This window comes from Octodon degus, unplaced genomic scaffold, assembly GCF_000260255.1.
Source record: "Octodon degus isolate 3935 unplaced genomic scaffold, OctDeg1.0 scaffold00221, whole genome shotgun sequence".
NCBI lineage: Eukaryota > Metazoa > Chordata > Mammalia > Rodentia > Octodontidae > Octodon > Octodon degus.
The window spans coordinates 3,047,805-3,071,229 of record NW_004524797.1 but is presented as its reverse complement, the minus strand read 5'-3'; the positions used below and the strand labels follow the sequence as shown (position 1 = coordinate 3,071,229).

At 35.0% G+C, this 23,425-nt stretch overlaps 1 protein-coding gene across 1 annotated transcript in view; it reads left to right on the top strand.

Moving 5' to 3' along the window:
* Positions 1-23,425, top strand: part of Erp44 (endoplasmic reticulum protein 44) — a 119,220-nt gene that overhangs the window by 51,406 nt on the left and 44,389 nt on the right. The window contains exons 3-4 of the mRNA XM_004645227.3: positions 1,429-1,468; positions 6,405-6,520. Of these exons, the coding sequence (XP_004645284.1) occupies positions 1,429-1,468; positions 6,405-6,520 (156 nt within the window). The remainder of the gene's footprint in view (positions 1-1,428; positions 1,469-6,404; positions 6,521-23,425) is intronic.

The following is a 23,425-nucleotide window of genomic DNA, read 5'->3' as shown; positions in this document are numbered from 1 at the left end:
TTTTGGTGGACTCTGGGCCATCTCCCCAGCCCCTAAAATATCTTAAAATATTGTTTTTCCCTTGTTAAGTAACACTCTTTTTTTCTTCCTTTCCTTTAGAATACATGATATTCTTAGCAATCTAAGGCTCCTCAGAAGTCTCCAGAACCCATTGTCCAGTACTAAACCTTAATGATTTAGGACATAGCCTGGAATTTTTCTTTTAATTAATTTGGCTATTCTGATCTCTTTTCGTGTTATTAGACTACTTGAGTTCAATTAGTGTTCACTATTTGCGTTATTTAGTGAGTAGTATTATTTTAGATAAAATTAATTTGGGAGAAGCCAAATCTTATTTTTAATAATGGTTAAGGAAAAGCAAAGATATGGTTGGTAGAAAATTCCAACTTAGGAGTTTTAAAATCATGTTTTGTTTTGTTTTTTTCTTTTGATGGAACCAGGGATTGAACTCAGGCCCTCGCACTTGCCAGAGAAGCACTTATTCTACTGAGCCATCTCCCCGGCCCCTAAAATCATGTATAATAGGTGTAACATGATTCCTTTTTTTTGTTTTTGAAATACCATTTTACCCACTGGTTTTCCTATAATAGAACAGTCCAAGAGATTAGAGGAGTTAAAATTTCATTAAAGAATGGTACAAAAGACTATTTTCATCTTATGGGATTTCTTTAAAATACTGTACTAGTTCTATATACTTTGGCATATATCAGAATCACCTGAAGGGTTTGTTAATAACGAACTGCTAAGACTGACCCCCAGTTTCTGATAGAAAGTGCTAGTCACACACCTAATTTGCATTTCTATAAGTTCCTAGGTGATGTTGGTGCTTCTGGTCCAGGAACCACAGTTTGTGAACCACAGCTTAGATTGAATAGGCAAGTGGATAAAAAGTGCTTAAGGTAAAAAGAGAGGAAAATTGAAACTCATGTCATTCTTACTTCTTTCATCTTCCAAATTCTAGAATATCTTTGTGTTTTATTTTCATGAGTACTTGAAGAGTTGAAATTTCTCTGAATTAGGTTTAGGCAAAAGAACCAGTAATGTAGATATCTTCTGTGACATAGCATTTAACTTTCAGATCTAATTCTCAGTTATTCATGAGTATCAAAGATCAAAATATAGATTACTAAAATCCTTACTCCACTTTATGAGAATAGGAATTTAGTAGCTTTCTTGCCTGATGTGGATTTGATTTCCTTTATATTCATTTACTATACAATGAATATATAAGGATAAAAGTTATTAAAAAGAGGAACAGATTATATATGAGCCACTCATGACTGTATGTATGGTTTTCTGTGTGAGATAGTTGTTACTGTGAAGTTTTAGTTGGCTTTTCTTTATAAATGGAAAGAGATCATGATAATTATATCTTTTTAATTATGTCAAAATTATGTATACACAAATAACTTCTCTTTTTCATTTCAGACAATGCTGATGTTGCTTTAGTAAATTTTTATGCTGACTGGTAAGTAATCGTACTGTTATTTTTTTGTTTGATTTAAAAATTTGATTTTGTTTTGTCTTAAACTTGCTAAAGGTGAATATTCCTGTGCTAGAAAGGGTGAATAGGGCAGCTCTTTTCCTGTTTCAAGACAGTATTCCATACACAAAATCAGTTAAGGCTCTAAAGCATATAAAACATGTTAATTTGCTGAGGTCTCCTTTTTTAAGGGAGGCATATAACTGATTTCATTATCCCACATTATAAAAGAGGTAACATAAAACTCAAATATGACAAAACAACAAAAGTAAATGTTGAAGTTCTGATTACTCTGACTGGAAAGAAGAACAGAGGTTGGAGGTCAAGATTTAAGTGTGGCAAATTTAGAGGGGAAAATAATCAGTCACCTTGTCCAGGAGGTATCCCCAAAGTGCTTGTTCTAGTGTCTTTTCTTCCAGGAACCCTTTTCTCCTTTGTCTGAATCATGTCCTGTCTTCTGTGTTAATATGGTATGTTCTGGACCACTTTGTTTTTCTTACTAAAATACTTCAGATCAGAAATTTTTCAGATGCTGGGTTGGTTTTTGGATTTTGAGATATGTGCTTAGTTTACCAGTACTATAACCCAAAATTGGAAATGTTCCAAAATTTGAAACTGTACATCATTTTTGGATTGGGTTTTCAAAATAGCGGTACTCAGCCTAATTGTACATTGTCTAGGGCTGACCAAATAGCTCAGTGGATTAAAGCACCTGCAAGCAGGCGCATAGGCCGCAGGTTCAATTCCCAGGCCAGCCATGCAGGCGCGCACCTGTAAACAGGCGGATCACCACGAGACTGGATCACTACAAGACCAATCTAGTAGTGAGACTCTGAGCACCCTGTAGACTTGTCCCTAAAATACAAAAAAAAAAAAAAAAAAAAAAAATCAGTTCGTGTCCTGCATTTTAATCTGATTTGCATAAAAGACATAAAGGACAGAAATAATGTTTTGTTGGTATTCCTAAAATGTAGAACAAAGGCATGATATGTAGTACATGTTAAAAACATGTTATAGAGATAGGAAAAAGGGAGATTTAGATTGAGAGAAGTTTGAAATATTGACATGATCTTTGTTTCTGGACAGTCTTTATCCTGTTAGACTCTTAAAGGCTTACTAGCTGCCACTATTTTACTTCATGCTAGTCCTGCAGTTTATCTAGATTCTAGCCATAATCTCCTCACTTATTTTCTGTGCCTCCTTTCTTTTTTTTTTTTTTTAATTTTAGGGAAGGGTCTACAGGGTGTTCAGGGTCTCACTACTAGATCATACTCCTAGTGATCCGCCTGTTTACAGCCTCCCAAGAGCTGGGATTACAGGCATGCACCACCACGCCCAGTCTCAATTGCTGTCTCAGCGCACCCCAGGGGCAGGTGCAGGCCTGGGATTGAACCCCCAGCCCCTGTGCCTGCTTGCAGGTGCTTTCATCTGCTGAGCTTTTTGGTCGGCCCAATGTACCTTCTTCCTTAATGTGCTTGCATTGTATTCTCTGTAAGCTAGAATTCTTTACAGTAGTGCCAATTAACACCCCATCTTATGTTCTTTGTTTTCCATTACCTTTAGGTTAAGCTTTTTAAGTTCCCTGCTTTGGCATAGAAGGCCTCTCATGATTTTGTCCCTTCCTGTTTTTATAAGTATCTTTTGGCTTCTTCTATGCCCATATTCTGGTTGCTATACAGAACTTCTTTTACTTCCTTTGAAACCCTCTGTTCTTTCATTGGTGGACTCATGGTACTTCCTCTACTGGAAATGTTATTTCCTAAGAACTTCTTATTCCCAGTCACTTCTTTACTTAGTGCTAATCTTCTTTCAAATCTTAAATTAGATGCCACTTTCCTCATGTCATCTTAATCGATACACCTGCCCCTACTCTCAAGACAGATTTGGAATGCCTTTTATAAAGTCTGGCTTTAGGTTTTTCGACTTCACCATGATGCAAAATTAGTACATATGCAATACAAATCGCATTTTGAATTTTGGTGTTTTCCTGGGCCAGTGATAGGCATCACTACATACTCTTGCAATAGTAGTTCCAATCATCCAATGAAAGTCAACACCCAGTACTTTACAGTGTGCTGTCTATCTGAGCTCTGATGTTTAGTAGATTAGGTATGTTAAACACATTTTGAGTCTAGGGTATTTTTAATTTGTGATCAGTTTTAAGACTTGGCTCTATTGTAAGTCAAGTAGTATCTCTGGTTCCCATGACACCCCAGTCTTACTCAATCAGAGCATCTGTATGTTAGAATCTAGTTGGTGATTCCCTATAATATTGTTTGCTTTGTGAACATACCCCAGTACTTTACATAATCCCTGACTGACAAGTACATAATAAGTATCTACTAAATGAATCTATACTATATATGGATGGTGTAAAGTACTTCAGTAAGTTGAAGATACACAAGAGAAAATGCTATTTATACAGTGTATAGCAAAGATAACTTACCTTTTCCAAGGTGAATTAGGATTGTCCTAATGTAAATCAGTCACAAAGTTGTGTAGGTTATATAGTCCATTCCATTTTTAAAATAAAACTGGGATCTATAGGACTATGGTACCTTCCAGAGGTTATCTGGTTAGATTATGGTAGAGATAAAATTAGACAGTACTGTTCTTTGCTAAGGAAGAGAGAAAGAAAAATTGAGCTACTGAGTTTTTCAAAAACTGAATTGGAAATGTGGACCAATTTCAGTTATTTTGGAAAGCGTCTTGAATAGTTAATGAGCTAGTGCTCCTTTATTCAGCTGAGAAAACTGAGGCAATCAGCTGTAGGATATAAACTCATTCACTGTGGTTTCAAAGGCTGGACTCTGGTTCTGTCACAGAAGTGCCTAAAAACTGTATGTCTCAGAGTAATATGCCATGGGAGGTGCTTAATAATACTCTTACTTGCCACTTTCTCTACACACATTGTTTTCAATGGTTAGAATTGCCCTCCAAGTAGGCATTACAAAAATTTCCATTACCAGTTGAAGAAATTGAGTCTGAGAAGTCATATGGCTAGTAAATGGTATAATTGGGATTTAAGCTCAGGTATGTCTAAATCCAAAGCTTACTTTTACTCCTACTAAGTCATATTAGTAAGCATCCCAGAGTGTCTCAAAAGACTTTTATCTATTAAGTTGATTTGTTAAGGATTGATATAAGCATTGGATTGGAGATTGGTTGCAGGTGACTCCAAAAGTTTCTATAATAGATCCATTAAAAGCCTCTTCAGTTCTACTATTCTTTTTTTTTTTTTTTTTTTTTTTAAAGATAAGGCCTTGGGGAACCACCTGCTCGGGCCTCCCTTCTGTCCCTCTCATGGACAGGAGCTTTCTTTCCCTCAATAAGTATATTCTGCTCATTAAAAAAAGAAAGAAAGAAAAGGCTTGCTGTGTAGCTTAGGCTGGCCTTGAACTCATAATATAGCCCAGGCTGTAGTATCTTCATTCTGTCAGCTTATGTATTTAACAGACATTGATTGAATCTTGATTGGAATACATAGTCAAATGAGATTGTGGTTCACTATGTTGTACCCTATCCACTTAGTCTAGATGGGAGAGATTTAAGAATGTTAAGGATGAAAGAACCAGTGAAAGTCAACTAGTTGAAGACTCCATTTTGTCTCTTTGATTAGGAAACCTCCTTAGATCAGATGAGTGGGCTAGAGAGAAGACAGATGTACAAGAATATGGAGGAGGTATAACATTTTCATCCTTTCATAGGTTTTGCAATATTTTTATTGGATTTATTGGTCATACCTAATGTATATGACCACATCACATGTAGATCAAAGATTTCATAGACTTCCTTGAAGTATATTTTTGATGTTTGCCAGAGTTGATTGTGATCCAGGGCTCTGGAAGCAATAGCAGTGATTACTTTTGTTAATATACCCTCAATGCCTTCCCCACATGAGAGTGTCTATTCTAACCCAGCTGATTTTGTGTGCTGATTCTTCTCTTTGTACTCCAGTCTCTTTAATGGCCCATAACACATATTTATGAACTAGATGGCCTGATTAAGAGAGGCAGAAATAAAATTTTCTAGAATATTGTAAGGATATGTCCAACTTTAAAGTTTAAAAAAAGGGGATAGGAAGCCTTTTTAGGAGTTGAAAATGTTTGCTCGTGGATTTAGAATATCTAGTGCATTTACAGATAGTTTGTAGAGCAAGTTTATTCATTGTATATTGTGTATCTACTTGCATACTGTGTATACTTTTTATGTTATGTACCATATATGCCTTTTAATAGTTATTTCATATGCTAATTTATTTCTGGAATTTGATAGACTAGCCAGGTAGATCAATCCCATATTTATAATAAATCTAAAAAGACTTTGTACAGTGTCTAAAAATAGGTTGATTATTTAGAAAAGCTAGTTTCTTAGATAAATGCTCAAACCTCAGTAATTATAAGTCTTAGTTCAGTAGCATGTATTTTAGAGGGTTTATTACAAGCTCATTTGCCTCTGTGAGAGATAGATACTTAGCTTTATGTGCCATAAAGGTAGCAGTTATTTAAGTTAAAAAAAATCAGAATCAGAATTCTTTTTATTTATACAGCATTTTATTTTTGGGGGGTATCTTTTTGAGATAGGGTCTCACTCTGCAGTCCATGCTGGCCTTGAATTCACTTTGTAGCCCAGGATGGCCTTGAACTTGAAGCGATCCTCCTGACTTAGCCTCCCGGTGTTGGGTGGGATTACAGGCATGTGCTACCACTGCTGGCTCTATATAGTGTTTGAATTGTGACATTGAATTAAAAAATTGCCTCATCTCAATTGAATGATATCAGGACCCATATTTAAGTAGACGTGTGATTATGTCACAGAATTGTTTATTATACATAAACTAAGTATCAGTGGGTGATATCAGAAATAAGATTTGAATACTTTTGCTTTTCACCTCCTAATTGGTATGCTTGTCTGTGTATAGGTGTCGTTTCAGCCAGATGTTGCATCCAATTTTTGAGGAAGCTTCTGATGTTATTAAGGAAGAATATCCAAATCAAAATCAAGTAGTGTTTGCCAGAGTTGATTGTGATCAGCACTGTAAGTAACTCAATAGGAAGTCTGGAAGAAACAGTCCCACTCCCTCCTCTTCTGCACACATTTTTTTTCTTTTTAAAAATTCCCTGCTTTAAGTGGAGAAGAAACCAAAGCGTTCTAGTAACCTTGGTTAAATTGTTTAGATTTTATATATTTACAACAGTGCTTTCCATTTTGCCTCTCTGAAAGGGTTTTTGCTTTTTTTTATTAACAGCAGTAAATCGTAATTGGCAGTATTTTGTAACAAAGGAAATGTCAAAATCAATAAAATTAAAATATGGTTTTAAAATAAAAATACAAATTTTTGTTATTCTTAGAATCACGCAAAAATATCCCTGTAGTTATTTCAGATATGGGAGTCTCAGGTTTTGTGTTTAAAGATGTTACTGGCTTTGACAATCAAGTACAATTAGTTGTCATTAATTATAATTATTGAGAGTATTAAGAAACTTAGGCAGTCTCTAAAATTTAATTTCTTGGGCCAGCCAGATAGCTCAGCAGATTAAAGGGCCTGCTTAGGCAGAGCACAGTGGCCAGGGTTCGATTCCTGGCATACTGTGCCTGCCCCGCCCCCAGGGCACATTGAGAGGGCATTGAGACTGGATATGGGAGTGTGTACCTGTGATCCCAGTGCTTGGGAGGCTGAAAACAGGAGAATCACTATGAGTCTGATCTATGTAGTGAGACCCTGTAGACCCTGTCCTAAATACATTTAAGAAAATAAAATAAAATTTAATTTCTTTTAGTTGGCTTATCCCAATAGAGCATTTTCTGAAGAATCCCCATGGCTTTTTATATACCTGACAGATTTTTCTAACTTGAGCTATGAGCTAGAAGTAGTATTTCCTGCTGAATGCTCCCATTGCACTTGAAGTTTCCTTGCTCGTTCTACCAGTGAGTGTCTGGTAGTTCTGATTTTGGGTCGTAGTTGTCACATCAGCTGCACTTCAGTTCTTCAAGGCAATAATTTATTCTCTTCCTCCCTCTCTTCCTTTCTTTTTTAAGATCTTTTTTGAGTAGAAACTAAACCACTTACCAGTCTCTGTAGCTAAAGCCTTTGACGTTTCCGGGAGATGCATACTAAATATAGTGCCTGAAAAGCTTTATTGCAGTGAGTTATAGGTAAATTGACTTCAATATAGAGCTGTTTCCCATTTTGCTGCAAGTTTCCTATTCTTATATTTAACCTACTGAGAATGAGAATTAGCATATATGTGTTCCCACACACACACTAACTTTCCATTTTACTGATGAGGAAATGGAAATAGAGTGGTTTGCTCTGTGTTACAGAGCTTGGTGTTAGGGAATTAAACTCCTGATTTCCTGACCAAATGTCTTCACAGACCAATTTGGTTTTTTCCTGCTCAATTGGACAAGCATCTTGAGGATTTACTGGTATAGCTTTGTGCTAGGCTGAAAAACATTTTCTAGCAGCAAATCATTTCAAAGTCTTATAAGCCATACCTCATATTTCTGTCTGCTAAGATCTATAACTAGGTATGATGAAAAGAGCAGTAAAAAGATATCAGTGCAAAAGTGTTGATTGCTTTTCCACAAGGTTTTCTAGATCATTCCTCTCACCTTATAATGGGAGAGTACATGACATGTTTCGTGTGAGCTCTCCTTTCAAAATTTTCTGTTCTTTATATGTTCAATTAGAGTTTACAGTAAAAATAAGAGTCCCTTACCTTAACTAAATTTGAACCATAATATCTGAAATTATACTTTCAAGCTTATAACAATTGAGAAGGAAATTTGATATTTGTATCATTGAACCATGTATATCACTTGGTTATTTTTTTTATTTTAAAGAGAATAAAAATTAAAAAAATTAAAAACGACGCAGAATTTCAAAACAAGATGTAGGAAATTAGCAATGGTTGTTATAGTGCATATTGTTATCTTCAAAATAGTTGATCAGATTGCCAGATACAGGCATGCAAAGTTGATCTTATAAATTAAGAATTAAACAGATTAACTTACTTCTGAAATAAATCCAGTATTGTTATAGGAAGTTTTCGTTTGTTGGAGAAAATAACTATAGTGCAGATGCTTTTCAGTATATCGAAGAGGTGATACATACTTGCAGCCATGAAAACATCACCACAATCAAGGTACCTTTCATCCCCTATGTTCTCCTTGTGCTTTTTTGAGTTTCCTCTGCTTCCTGTTTCAGTAGATTAACTTGCAATTTTCTAGAATTTTAAGTAAGTGGAACCATACACTCTATTTTTCTAAAAATTTATGATTAAGATTGTTTATGTTACATGTGTTGTTTATGTTTATTACATACTAGCATTTTATGGTAGGGATATATAAGTTTTCCCCAATTTTTGACTATTATAAATAAAGCAGCTATGAACATCCAAGTATAGATCTTTGTACATATCCTTTCATGTATCTTGGGACAAACCCCTGGGTCATATGGTAGCTGTATGTTTAACTTTTTAAGAAACTGCCCAGCTATTTTCCAAAGTATTTGTACTATTTTACATATCCTTCAGTGTGTGAAAGTTCTGATTTTTTCAACTGCTTGCCAGCACTTGGAATCGGCAGTCTATTTAATTTTAATACATGTGAAGTGTGGTGTCTCCTTGTGGCTTAATTTGCATTTTGCATATCCCTGATAATTAGTGATGTTGAGAATATTTTCATATTCCTATAGGACATTCATGTGTGTTTGGTGAAGTGTGTATTCTTACCTTACACGTTTTTATTGGATTATTTTCTTGTTGAGTTTGAGACTTATTATGTAATGAATACTACTCACTTTTTTCAAATATATTTGCAAATGTTTTATTCTGTTCTCTTAAGACTTAAAATTTGTGGTAAAAAATCATAAAATTTATATTAACTGGTTTTTAATTGTATAGTTTCAGTAGTGTCATGTATATGTACATTGATTTTTTTTTTTATTGTACCTGGTCTCCAGATCTGTTTTTATTTTATAAAATTAAAATACATTATCTACTTAATAGCAACTTCTTATTTCTCTTTCCCACCTTCTGGAAAACACTACTGTACTTCCTTGTTTATAAATTTGATTACTCTATGTATCCTACCTAAGTGAAGTCATAGTCACTGTGACTAGCCTATTTCTCTTAGTATAAGTTTCCTCAAGGTTCATCCATTTTTGTAACATATGTTACATATATCAGCTTTTTAAAGCTGAATAATATCCCATTGTATAACACAGTGGTCCTCACTTATCTCTGGGGAACATATTCTAAGATCCACAGTAGGTACTTGAAATTGCAAGTCATACAGGGTAGTACTCCATTGTGTATAAATGCCACATTTTCTTTATCCATTTATCTGTTGATGGGCATATTGGCCAATTCCAGGATTTAGCTATTATGAGTTGTACTGCTATAAACATAGGTATGAATGTATCACTGTTATGCTTTTTTAACTATAAATATATACTTATGATAAAGCTTAGGACGTAGATTAATAAAAATAAATTATTTTAATAAAATAAACAAGTTATAATAATATACTGAAATAAAAGTGTGAATGTGGTCCCTCTCATGATATCTTATTGTACCTAATATCACCTTTTCACTTGAAGGAAGCATTTTTTTATGACTTCGGCATATCCACATTGCCAGAGTTGCTACTTAGCATGGAGGCATTACTGTGTAAAATAAAGGTTGCTTGGACACAAGCATGTCAATACTAGATAGTGGATCTAATAAAGACATCTGCTAAGTGTCTAAAAGATAGGTAGCATCAGTGTAGATATGCCGGACAAGAGGATGATCTACCTCCTGTACAGAATGAAGTAGGATATCTTGAGATTTATTATGCCATTCATATTCGTATACAATTTAAAGCTTATGACTTGTATTTATGCAATTTTTCATTTAATGTATTTTTAACTCGATCAGAAAACTCCAAATAACAGGGCAAAGATTACTGTATATCACATTTTATTTTTCTTATCATTGATGGAAACTTAGGACACTTTCATCTTTTGGCTGTTGTAAATGATGGTTCTGTGAACATAGTTGTAAAAGTGTCTGAGATCTTGCCCAGTTATTGTTTTGTTTTGTTTTTATTTTTTTGGCAGAACTGGGGATTGAACTCAGGCCCTTGTGCTTGCCAGGCAAGTACTTATTCTGAGTCATCTCCCTGGTCCCTTGCCCAGTTATTTTGGATACAAACCCAAACAGTGGGATTGCAGAATCATATGATAATTGTTTTAATATTTTAGTGGCTACATCATGTTACATTTCTCTTACCAGTGCACAAGATTCTAATTTCTGCACATCTTTGCTAACACTTTCTGTTTCATTCATAGTAGCCCTCTTAATGAGTTGTGAGATGATTGTGGGTTTGGCTATATTTCCCTAGCGATTAGTGATGTGGAGTATCTTTTCATATGTTTGTTATTCATTTGCATACCTTGTTGGAGAAATGTTTATTCAAATCCTTTGATCATTTTTAAGTCAGTTGTTTTGTTTTTGTGTTGGCATGTATTCTGGATGTTATCCCTTTAGTATATACATGATTTGAAAATACTTTCTCCCATATTTTGGTTACCTTTTTGCTTTTTGACTATATGTTTTGATGCATAAAATGTTATAAACACTACTTTTATGCCTGTTACCATTTCATAGGTGTCCCATGCAAGAAATCATTGTAAATCCAATATTATACAGCTTTTCTTTTATATTTTCATTTAAGAGTTTTCTAGTTTTAGACCTTATATTAATGTCTTTGTACCATTTTTAACTAATTGTTGTACCATTTTTAGTTAATTGTTGTATATGTAGTAGTAGAACAGTAGCCAAACTTTGTTCTTTTACGGGTTAGCATCCAGGGTTTCCAGAATTATTTGTTGAAGGGATTGTCCTTTTTTCCATTGAATGGCCTTAGCGTCCTTGCCAAAAATCATTTAGACATATATACATATATAAAGATTTGTTTCCTGGCTCTATTCTACTCTATAAAGTTTGTATTGCTTTAGCTCAGTACCACACTGTTTTTGATTACTATAGGTTTGTAGTAAGTGTGAGACCTCTAGCTTTTTGTATTTTGAAGGACACTTTTTATTTTGTTTTGGGGGTCTTTTTTTTACCATTTTCTTTTTTGGTACCAGGAGTCAAACTCGGCACTCTGGGCCTTGTGTGCCACTGAGCTCCATCCCCGGCCTTGCATATGTTCTTAATTTTTGTGAAATCTTGTTTATTGATATTTAATGGGTTATGCTCTTGATGTTGAATCTAAGAGATCTGGCTCTTGTAAGATCTGCCATATTTTTTGTTTTTATTTTGATTTTTTTTCTTTTGAATATAGTAATCAAGTAATTTCTGTCATTATTTGTTGGAAAAACTATCCTTTTTTGCTCTTTGCATGTTTGTTGACATCAACTGACAATGAGTCTACTTCTGATCTCTTTAAATTGTTTACTTGTTCATGTTTATGTCAGTACTATACTTTCTAGAGTACTATAATTTATTAAACATCTCAAAATTTGGTAATGTTAAATCTTCCAGCTTTAGAATTAGTTTATTAATTTTTAATAGAAAAGACTACTGGAGGGCTGGGGAGATGACTTGGTAGAATAAGTGCCTGCCTGGCAAGTCCAAGGTCCTGAGTTCAATCCCCGGTACCAGAAAAAAAAAAAAAAAAGTAAACAGGGAAATGGCTCTTGGGGCCGGGGAGATGGCTCAGTAGATTTTAATTGGAATCATTTTGACTCCTTAGACCAACTTGTGGAGAATTTTTATTTTAATAACATTGTTATTAATAATAATAATAATAATAATAGCTATCATTATTATTATTTTTGGTGGAACCAGGGATTGAACTCAGGCCCTTGTGCTTGCCAGGGAAGCACTTATTCTACTGAGCTATTTTCCTGGCTCCAAATAATTATTATTTTAATAATATTAAGTCTTAATGACCCACAAACATTGTATACTTGCCCATGTATTTATTTTCAGTTTTTCTGAAAATGTTTTGTTATGTATTTTGTATTTTCCGTGTTTTGTTACATGTATTACATAACTTCATCAGATTTGTCTTGAAGTATTTATCTTTATACTATTATAAATAATTCCTTAAAACTTTTGTCTTTAGAATGATAGATATGTAGAAAAGTTGCAAAAATATGGTAGAGAGTTCCCCCTTATATTGTACTTCTTTACCCACTTACCCTAAGGTAAACATCTTGCATTACTAAGGAACATTGGCCAGACTGGGACTAATACTGGCACATTACTATTATCTAAACTGCATACTTTGTTTAGACTTTGTCAGCTGTTCCACTGTTGTCTTTTTGTTTTTGTTGTTGTTGTTGTTCCAGTGTATTACATTTAGTTGTTAGATCTTCTTAGGTATTTATTAATCTTTATTTTTCATAACCTTGACGTTTTATGATGTATGTTGATGAAGTAGAACATTTCACACTTTCGGTTTGTCCAGTATTTTTTCCTCAGGCTTTGCATGACTTTTATAAGGTGTATTCATACATATTTCTTATTTTTAATGCTATTATAGATGATCTTTTAAAATTTATAGTCTTTTGTTACTAGTATATAGAAGTAAAATTGATTTTTATATATTGCTCTTATAGTCCAGAATCTATTAGTTTCAGTAAGTTTTATATAGAGTCCATAGGATTTTCTACACTATTATGTTTTGTGCAAATAAAACATCTTATGATCTATATTTCAACTTAAGATTAGTTTTTATTGACAAGAAGGGTTATAAGAAGTTTCTTAGGAAGAGCAGAAGGAAGCCTCACAATCAAGATGTCCTTCCTACATAATCATCTGTTTATTGTAGTGATCTTTGTCCTGTTCCCTAATACTTCAGTCATACTTGCTTCTGACTCACTGCCCCATTCAGACCTCTCAGCCAAAGTCGTAGTATTATTTGTTGGAGAAGTTCCTGTAAAAATTCTGTAGTCAGATTACTTGGGGTAGAGGTGGGTCCTTTATTGAGGGCTTACATGGATTTGGCATTCTCCTACATGTATTATTTCAGTTATCCTCACCACAGTCTCTTGAGTCAGACAGCATTATTCATGCAACAGCAGCAGAATTGTATGCCTGTTCTGTGTAATGCCGTTTAGTAGGCCCTAGAGATACAGCAACAAACCAAACAAATACAGATAGACAAGAGAAGTAAACACACAATGGCATATTGTGATAACTGTTCTGAAAGGAAGGTATTAAATGCTATGAGATCATTTAAGTCTGGCTTAATCTGGGGAGTAGGGAAATGATATAAATTTAAAGGAAGAATATGAATGTGCAAAAGATATAGGGAAAAGAAAGTTTTAGACAGAAGGAACAGTAAACAAAGTAACTTAATTGGGTTTCTCATTGAAGCCAAAGTTCATTTCTGTATGAAAACTCATTAAATGTGTGCTTGTGAATCTTCAGTTACACTTTTGCTTACTTTAAATGAGATCTGACTGGTCATTATATAAACAAAATATAGTGGCTTGAACATAGCATTGTTTCTGTCCTTTATGGCCTAGCCTTCTGCAGTTAAAATCTTTTTTTCTAAGGGCCGGCCAGATAGCTCAGGGGATTAAAGCTCCTGCTTAGGCAAACACAGAGACTGGGGTTTGATCTTAGGCAAACACAGAGACAGGTGTGCTGTGCCGGCCTCGCCCCCAGGGCACATTGAGCTGATGATTAAGACTGGGTTTGTTGGTACCTGCCTGTAATCCCAGCACTTGGGAGGCTGAAAACAGGAGGGTCATTATGAGTCCGAGCTGCGTAGTAAGACTCTATAGACCCTGTACTAAATATGTAGAAGAAAAGAATCTTTTGTTCTAGAATCGGAAGCCCCCTACCAACTAAATCATACAAAACCCTTAAGAAAACCAGTGACTTAGGGGCTAGGGAGATGGCTCAGTGGAATAAGCGCTTCCCTGGCAAGCTAAAGGACCTGAGTTCAATCCCTGGTTCTGCACCCCCCCCCAAAAAAAGAAGGAAGTAGATTTATAAATATGTGTGTGTGTTGTTTTTAAAAAGAAAACCAGTGACCTTATTCAACCCTGTCTTAAAAAAAATAAAAATAAAAATAAAAAAATAGAATTGGTATGCATGTCTTAAAGTAAGAAATATGGTAATTGTATTATGAAATATGGAATTTAGGTGAAGATATTCAGGTGTTTAATATATTACGTACTTGTTTATCTTTTCTGTAAGTTTGAAATTTTAAAGAGATTTTCTCAAGTGGATATTAAAGCAGTCACAAAACCTGTATTTTGCAGAAAAAAAGCAAGAAGGAATGCCTTCTTTAATTTTTGAAGGCTTTTTTTTTTTTTTTTTTTTTTGAAGAAGCTAGAAAGCGGCCTTGCACACATATTATAATTATTGTTCACTTTACTTTCCTTTTGTCTTCACTGTGAGAAATAATTCCTCAACACAATCACTGAAATTTAAAGCTTTCTTCATTAGTTTTACTGGCATTTGAGGCATGGTAGAGCCACAGCTCTGTATGTGGCTGTCCTGAAAATTTCTTTAAAACCCTCATTAACATTTGTGACATTTGAGAGCATTTGGTGGTCCCAAAGCTGCTTTCTTCCATAAGGTGCCGTTTCCTGGCCATTAGCATCTCCCTTGACACAGGGTGTTATGAAATGTAGATGTGCCTTTGTAAATATTCTCACATTATTAAGTAAAATTTATGCCAGAAAAATAAAGATTGCTTAACTTGGGGAATAAATCCACCAGTAGGTAAAATAAGGAAACTCAGCTTCTCCTACCAACAGATACTGAATGGCTTGATAAAACACACTATAGTTTTTTGAAAGAAATCAGTATGGCAACTGTGTGAATCAGCTTTTGCTTACATTTAATTTTTATTGATAGTGGCTATTTATTGCTTCACAAATGTATTACAAGCTGAAATTAAGGTATGACACATTTATATTTAGTCCTGAGCTCTTTGAGCCAGGAACCTTGTATGTTGTCCTGTTTAAAAATTTGTTTTCAGATTTTTTTTTTTGAGGGGGGGCAGTATGAGGATTGAACTCAGAACCTTGTGCTTGCCAGGCAGGCACTTAAGCTGCTGAGCTATCTCAGCCCTTTAAAAAAAAAAAAATTATTTTACAAATGTCCTATTACAGTGTTGTTCTTTATCAGTCCTCTTTAAGAATTGAAGATGAAACCATAAACTCAAGAAAAAAAACAACAGAATTACAGGAAAATATGAATTTTTTTCATTTTTTAAAGAGAGTACAAATTAAAATTAAAACAAATTACAAGTTATACAGATTATCACCTAACAGAGTAATATGAATTTCACAGTATTTGTTGTAATACATAGTGTTGTCTTCCGACCAGTTATTCACATTACCAGTATATGCATGTAAAGTTGGAAGAAGAAAGAAATGTATAAGAAATTAACGCAACGGGAGGAACAGTTGGAAAATAGAGATGAAACAAATCAAAGCATTAACTGCTTCTTTCCATAGACCCACAGAAATGCACAGTACAGTTGTCCAAACCATCCTGTTACATACATGGATAAATCTCTTTCCCCTACTCCCTCTCCTGTCCTTCTCCTCAACTCAGTAACTATTTTCTTTTGAATAAGTTTATTCCCTGTTACCAGTGTCTGTTGTACCCATTAGATTTCATCTTCTCACACTAAGGAGGCAATACAGTGTTTTTGTACATGGGGTCTGATTTATTCACTTAAAGAGTATGTTCTCTAGTTGCATTCATTTACTAAAAAAAGTCACTAATTTACCTTGTTTTATAGCTGAATAATACTCTACTGTGTAAAACTACCATGTCTTCCTTATCCATTCTTCAGTTGATGGGCATCTAAGTTGTTTCCAGGATTTAGCTATGACAAATTGCACTGCAATAAACATGGGTGCACAGACATCAGTGTGGTATGAGGTTTTCATTTCTTCTGGAAAAATACCCAGGAGGAGAATAGCTGGCTTGAATGGGATCTCCAATCTTAGCTTTTGAAGGAATCTCCAAACTGATTTCCACAGTGGTTGTACCAGCCTGTACTACCACCAACACTGCAGAAGAGTTCCTTGTAATTCACAGCTTCTCCAGCGTTGGTTATTGGCAGACTTCTTTCTGGGGTGACATGGGATCTCAGTGTTGTTTTAATTTGCATTTCTCAAATGACCAATGATGTTGAACATTTTTTCATGTTTGTCATTTGTATTTCTTCCTCTGACAAGTGTATGTTTATCTCAGATGCCCATTTTTGGACTGAGTTTTTGAATTTGGGTGGCCTGATTTTTTTGAATTCTTTGTATGTTCTAGATAGAAGGCCTTTGTTTGAGGAACAGTTGGCTATAATTTTTTTCCCAGTTTGTTGGTTTTCTTTTTACTCTGTTGGAGATTTTCTTTGAAGTGCAAAAACCTCAAAAAGATGAGATTCTTTGGAGTATTTCTCATGTAGTTTGGTTTTTGTTCATGAACTCTCTACCTATCCCAATATCTTCAAGATTTCTATGTACATTTTCCTCCAGAAGATTTAGTGTTTCTGTTTTAATATGTAAATCTTTGATCCATTTTGGCTATATCTTTGTGCTTAGTGATAGGTATGGGTCTAGTTTTAGCCTTTGGCATAAAGGCCAGTTTTTCCAGTACCATTTATTAAAGAGGCTCTCTTGCTTCCATTGAGATTCTTTGGTCCCTTTATCAAAGCTAAGGTAGCTGAGGGTGTTTGTAGTTGTGTCTACATCTTCTAATCTGTTCCACTGATCCTCAGGTCTTTATGCCAGTAGATGGTGATTTTATCGCAGTAGGTTTATAGTATAGTTTCACATCAGGGATTGTGATACCCTCTGCTTTTCCTCTGTTTCCCAGGATTGCTTTTGATATGGGTCTCTTGTGGTTCCAAATAAATTTGAAGACAGTTTTCTCTAGCTTGGTGAAGTATACTGATGGTATTTTAATTGTAATTGCATTGAATCTGTGTAGCAATTTTGAGAGTATGGCCATTTTCACATTGTTGGTTCTTCCTATCCGGGAGCATGGAATATTTTTACATTTTGTCAAATCTTCTTCAATCTCTTTTCTCAGAGTACTATAATTTTCACTGTATAAATTTGAAAAATACAAAAATTTATGGTATTGCGAGTATTTTCAAACTAGTCCCTTTGGGAAGCACTGCACTTACACATTCCTTAGACATGTTAAGAATTCTTCTCTAGAAGCTGCCCTTTATGCCGGTTTACTAGTATGTCAGGAAAATCCAACTTAGTAACATTCACTGATTTGCTGCCAGTGTTTCCTTCTTTTCCACATACACCAACATCTCTTGAAGCTTTCTGCTCTGCCTTTACCTCATGACTTTATATACTCATTTTTGTCATGGGTTTGACATTTGTCCTCTTAGCTTTTCAACTCTGGAGGGCCCATAAAAAGAAACTGCGACTCTGATGAAGATGTGTTTATTTTTGATAGAGTGATAAGAATCAGTCTGAGCTTCTCTTATGTTTTCAGTACATGTATTTTGTATTAAAGACTTAAGAATTTCATTTAAAATTCTAATCTGTGACAAAAACAGATACATGGATCAGTGGAATGGAATACAGGTTATAGAATCACCACCATCTAACTGTTGACAAAGGGCCAAAAACATACCCTGGAAGAAAGATAGTCTCCTTATAAAAGATGCTGGGAAAACTGGATATACACATACAGAAGACGGAAGCTAAACCACTATCTGTCAACCATATATTAAACTAAAATAAAAATGTGCCAGAGGTCTAAATAGTAAACAACCTGCTGGAAGATAAAGGAGGTAAGACATAGTCATAGGCAAGAATTTTCTGAACTGAACCCCAGTTGCATGTGAAATGACAGCAGTAGTCAACAAATGAGATGGTATTAGATTAAAAAGCTTCTGTACGATAAAGGAAACAATCAACAAAATGAAGAGGCAGTATATATGTAATGGCTTGTACCCAGATATCCCCACAAAAGCCTCATGCACTCATAGGTGGGGCTTTTCAGAGCTGGTTAGATCTAGGGTGTGTAATACTGAAATTAAGGGTATGTGGTACTCACGGCTGACACTGACAGAGTACCTACAAACTGCGGTACAGGGTTTCAGGGTAAATCCTGAGGGGATTTGACTGACCTTGTCAGATACAAAAGTTACATTTCTTGTTATATAGGTCTTGCTTTATCTTGGTCTTAACCATCCAGCAGAAAAGTATAAAAACAAAGTATGAAAAGCACAGCCATATTAATATGCTGAGCTGTAAAAGGCTCAAGTCAACAACTTCTGACATTGCCAGTCCTGCAGATAACCTAGTACTATTATGGACTACTGGACTATGTGGGAATATTTTGCTGAATTTACATACCTACAGTATTTAAATGACAATGGAATGCCCTTCTCTGACAAAACTAAACAAAAAAAAAGAGATACAAATGAAGGACTATTTTGTATCTGTATATTCAAAAAATTAGGATAGATATACAGCTACTTTCTCTTAATTTAGTGAATAGAAAGATTTGTACTAACATTGTTTGTAGACAGGATATCATGTCTGCATCTTGTACTATGAATGACCACTAAGAAGAGAACAATATGCAATGTATTAGTTATTGAAACTGTCCTACTAGTCAGTTTTGAAACTGTCTCATTGCTATTTGTTTCTCAATAAAATTATTTAAAAAAAAAAAAAAGGTATGTGGTACTAAATTAGTCCAGTGATTGGTTTATCACACTTCTGGGTATGGATAATAGGAAGGCCTACCCTAGCCAGCCTGAATGGGAGAAAGAGGAAAGAGAGGCTTGCTGCTAGCTGCTTGCTACGTTCTGCTTGCCATGCCCTAGCCTGTTTTTTGTCTGCGATGCCCCTCTGTCCTGCTTCCCTGCCTTGTAGCCATATGACCACAGACTAACATCTCTACAAAATGTGAACTGAAATAAACTTTTCCTTCTTTAAGTTGTGAAAAGTCAAGTGTTTTATCTCACCAGTTAAAAAATTAACCAAAACACTACAAATAGGAAAGAATTGTTCCTAGCTACAGCTTAGACACAGGACTAATGTCTACAATATGTAAAGAATTTTTAAAAATTAGACACACCCAAGTAGAGTAGCTAATCAAAAAATGGGGACCTGAGATATGTCTTAGGAGAAATACAAATAGCTAGTAAATACATGGAAAAATGTTCATCATTGCTGGCTGCTATAGTAGTGTAAATTAAAACACTTGAGATTTCATCTTAATTGAGAAGGAATGGATATCGTCAGGAAATCAGAGCATCTGTTGTGGCACAGGTCAGCAATCCCAGGACACACGAGGCCAAGACACAAAGCCTGCTGTGAATTCAAGGCCAGCCTAAACTACAGAGCAAAACCCTCTCTCAAAAATCAATGAATCAATCAAACACAAATGTTGGCAAGACTCAAGAAAAAAGAATCCTGCATTATTGGTGATAGCGTAAATTAGTACAGCTAACACAAAAATCAGTATGGAGCTTCCTCAAAAGAATAAAACTAGAAATTTTGTTCAGCCCAGCTATTCCTCTTCTAGGTATTTTTCCCAATTAAAGACATCATATTACAGAGATACAAATATATCCATGTTGACAGCAGCACAATTCATAATACCTAAATTTTGGAAGTACCTGTCTGTTTATCAACCAGTCAATGAATACAAAATACATGGTGTTTGTCCACAATGGAGTTCTGCTCTGCAATGAAGAGGGATACATTTCAGTATTTGTAGGAAAATGGATGTATCTTGAGGTCTTAACACAAGCTGCCATATTGCGTGGCTACTGTTATAGGACAAACCCAGAGTATGAATAAAAGAGCAAAATAAAGGACTGAAAGTAATAAACAGGAAATAGAACCTTTGCAGACAGGAAAGGGACCAAGAGATGGGGAGGGAGCATAAAAGGCATTCAGGTATGTTGTGTGGCTGTGCCAACTCTCCACAGATGTAACTGCTGTGTGCCACAGACAAGTACTAATTAGAATTTTAAAAATAAAATTGTAGTCAGTGGAAACACTAGTAGTATTAGTAGCAGGAGTAGTAATGCTGAGTGCTTTAAATAGATCATTTCATCATCTCCTAACAGTAATGTAGGTTAGGGCAGACAGCTCAGAGGCATAAGCCCCTACCTGGCAAGCACAAGGTTCTGAGGATGATCCCAGGCCCAAACTGCATAGTGAGAGCCTATTTCAAAATAAAATAAAATAATGTAGTTTAGGAGATGTTCCATGTTTTACCAAATCTAAATCATCATTAATTGATTATAAGGTAGAATTTTGTCTCCAGTTGCAGAAGCTGAGACAACTGTATCACTTAAGTGCTTTTTTTTTAATCAGTTAAAAATTTTAACTTGTCATGAGAACTACTTCAGCCTCGTTTAGATGCAGTTTATAAAAATTGTATCAAAAAAAATTGTATCATTGTGCACATTAAAAAACTGTGGAAAAACTGTTGTTGAAGTAATTCCAAAATGATTTCACAAAGTGTGTCTCTTGTTTAACATTTTTCAACTGGGATGGTTTTGTTTTTCCATACAGTATTGACTCAATACTAAGAATGCCGATGACATCTGTATTAAAAAGTGTTGCTGTACTTTCCAGTGGTTTCTTTCAGGTTCTGGGACCCATCTCAAAGATGGAGGCTAACATTTTCCTGTTAGACTAACCTCAGAGTTTATTATTTTTTTTTTTTAATTTAAAACATACCACTTTTAGTTTCATAGCTTTTATTGAAAGTTAGCAAGATATAAATCAAAATGTTACCAGTGATTTTTCTCAGTAGGGGTTGGATCACAGATGATTCTGGCTTTCTTCCTTATAATTGCTTATTTTTTGCAGTTTTTTCCCATTGATATAACACTGATGCATGCACACTTAAAACACGTCCTTGCTTCAGCTGTGGATGCGATTGCGTTTCACCTTCCTGTTCCTTATGTAAGCAACTTGGGAGCTGTAGTTTTTCACTGTGTTTGAGGTTAATGTTGCTTTGAATTAAGAGCTGGTCAGTCTGCCCCTGTGGGAGCAGGTTCTCTGCTGACCTCCAGTGGATAGAGGCTGTACGGCATGGTACTAAGCAAAAGGTGTCTATGTTGTGTTTGCTGGTGCACAACTTTCAGACCCCTACCAGCACCTTTAGGAGAGCACTTTGTTATTGTCATTGAATTAAGTAGAACATGCTCCCGCATGCCTGAGTTATTCTTGTTTTCTCCTACTACAACTTGAACCTTCAAAATTGGAAATTGAGAAATTTTATGAGAAATATACTTAAATACAGCATTAAGAAATAAGAAAATACAAAGTGAAGAGTTTATTGCATAGAACAGAAAATTAGATGATCAGGTTAAGCATGAGTTTTGAATAACTTTATAGGCTCACCTTTTTCTCTTTAGGGTTTTATTTTTTGTTGTATTGTTGTATCTGTGCTATAGTGTGCTTGTTTTAGTGGGCATGTTTTGGGACTAGGAAGAGGTACATAGGTAATAATGGTCCTTCCTGGGATCAGTAGAGCAGCAAAACCTTCCTGTTGATATCATCTGCCTCTTTGCACTACTGGCCATGGATAATCGCAGCAGGGAGCAAGAATTATGACACAAGAGCATGTCCTAGTTTCCCTGCTTTTAAGGCTCCTGGGCATTAGTGAGGCAGAAAGTAAGGAGCCCTCGAGGAAAAGTAAGTGACCGTTAAAGCAAAAATACATGCTAATTTCCCAATCAGGGAACTGTTAACCTTCTGAAATTTATAATTCTTCAGGCATTCATGTTAACATTTGATCCATATAGTTAATTTTTCTTATTTTTTTAATATTTATTTATTTATTTTTAATTTATTTTGTGTGTGGCCAGCTCAGCCCACCAGGGGGCGGGCTGGCTGGCATGTGGTGCTGGGGTATTAAACCGTGGTCCCTGTGCTTTGCTTAGCTTAGCTTGTTCTAAGTAGGTGCTTTAGACCACTGAGCCATCTCACCAGCCCATATATAGTTAATTTTTAAAAAACTCATTTTTATGCTTCTTAAGTCATTTTTTGGTGTTATTGTCAACATGTCATAGTTTCATTGTCTTAAAATCACTTTTGACCAAAGCTTATAAAAAGTCACCTTAATGTCTGAGAGTATTGATCAATGTAATCTTAAGGATTTTACTTTTTCTTTTTTTTGGATTTTACTTTTTAATAATTAAAAACATACTTGCTACCATGATATTGTTTGAGAATGAGGTGATGAACTAATCCTCTAATAATCTTCAAGTATTCTTAAATCTTTTTCTGTCCCTGACGGGAACTTTAAGGTAACCTAACCATTATATCATTTAGGTTTATAAACAGATTTGTTACTTCTTCCAGGACTAGTGCAGTGATTTCCTTGCTGGGTCCGTTTCACTGTTACTGCCAGATGAATATTTTGAAAGCCCAACTCTGTTAACTCTGCCTCCTTATCAGAAACAGAATAAAATTCAAACTCGATTAATTTAGCACTTCAGACCTCTGGAGCTTGTCTCTAGCATTATTCTAGTTCTTACTTAGGCATACTTGTTTTTAGCATATTCCTTTCTCATTTTGTCCATGAATTTATTGAGTTCAGAAAGTTAAAAGCATAGCATCTCTAGCAGTACCTTTAGCTATCCATTTGCTGACCCTTATGCTACAAGTGGAGAAAAAGATGTTTTCTATTAGACTAGTTTCTTCCTTCAGGGTCCCTCTCAAAAGTATTTGGGAATTAACAGCAGAATTCCTTGGCCTGAGCCACCAGCATGGTTTGCCTGGCCTTAGTAACTTTGAATGTGGATCTCCATTGGACGTAGTAGGACTGTTTTACCTTCATAGATTGGCACAGTATCATGACATCCATCTGGTAGTTGATTGTGCAACTTTGTGGTTATAGCTGAGAATGATTTTATATATTAATCCTCATTCATAAATTGAATGATATTTTAGCTTATATGTTTTTTTTT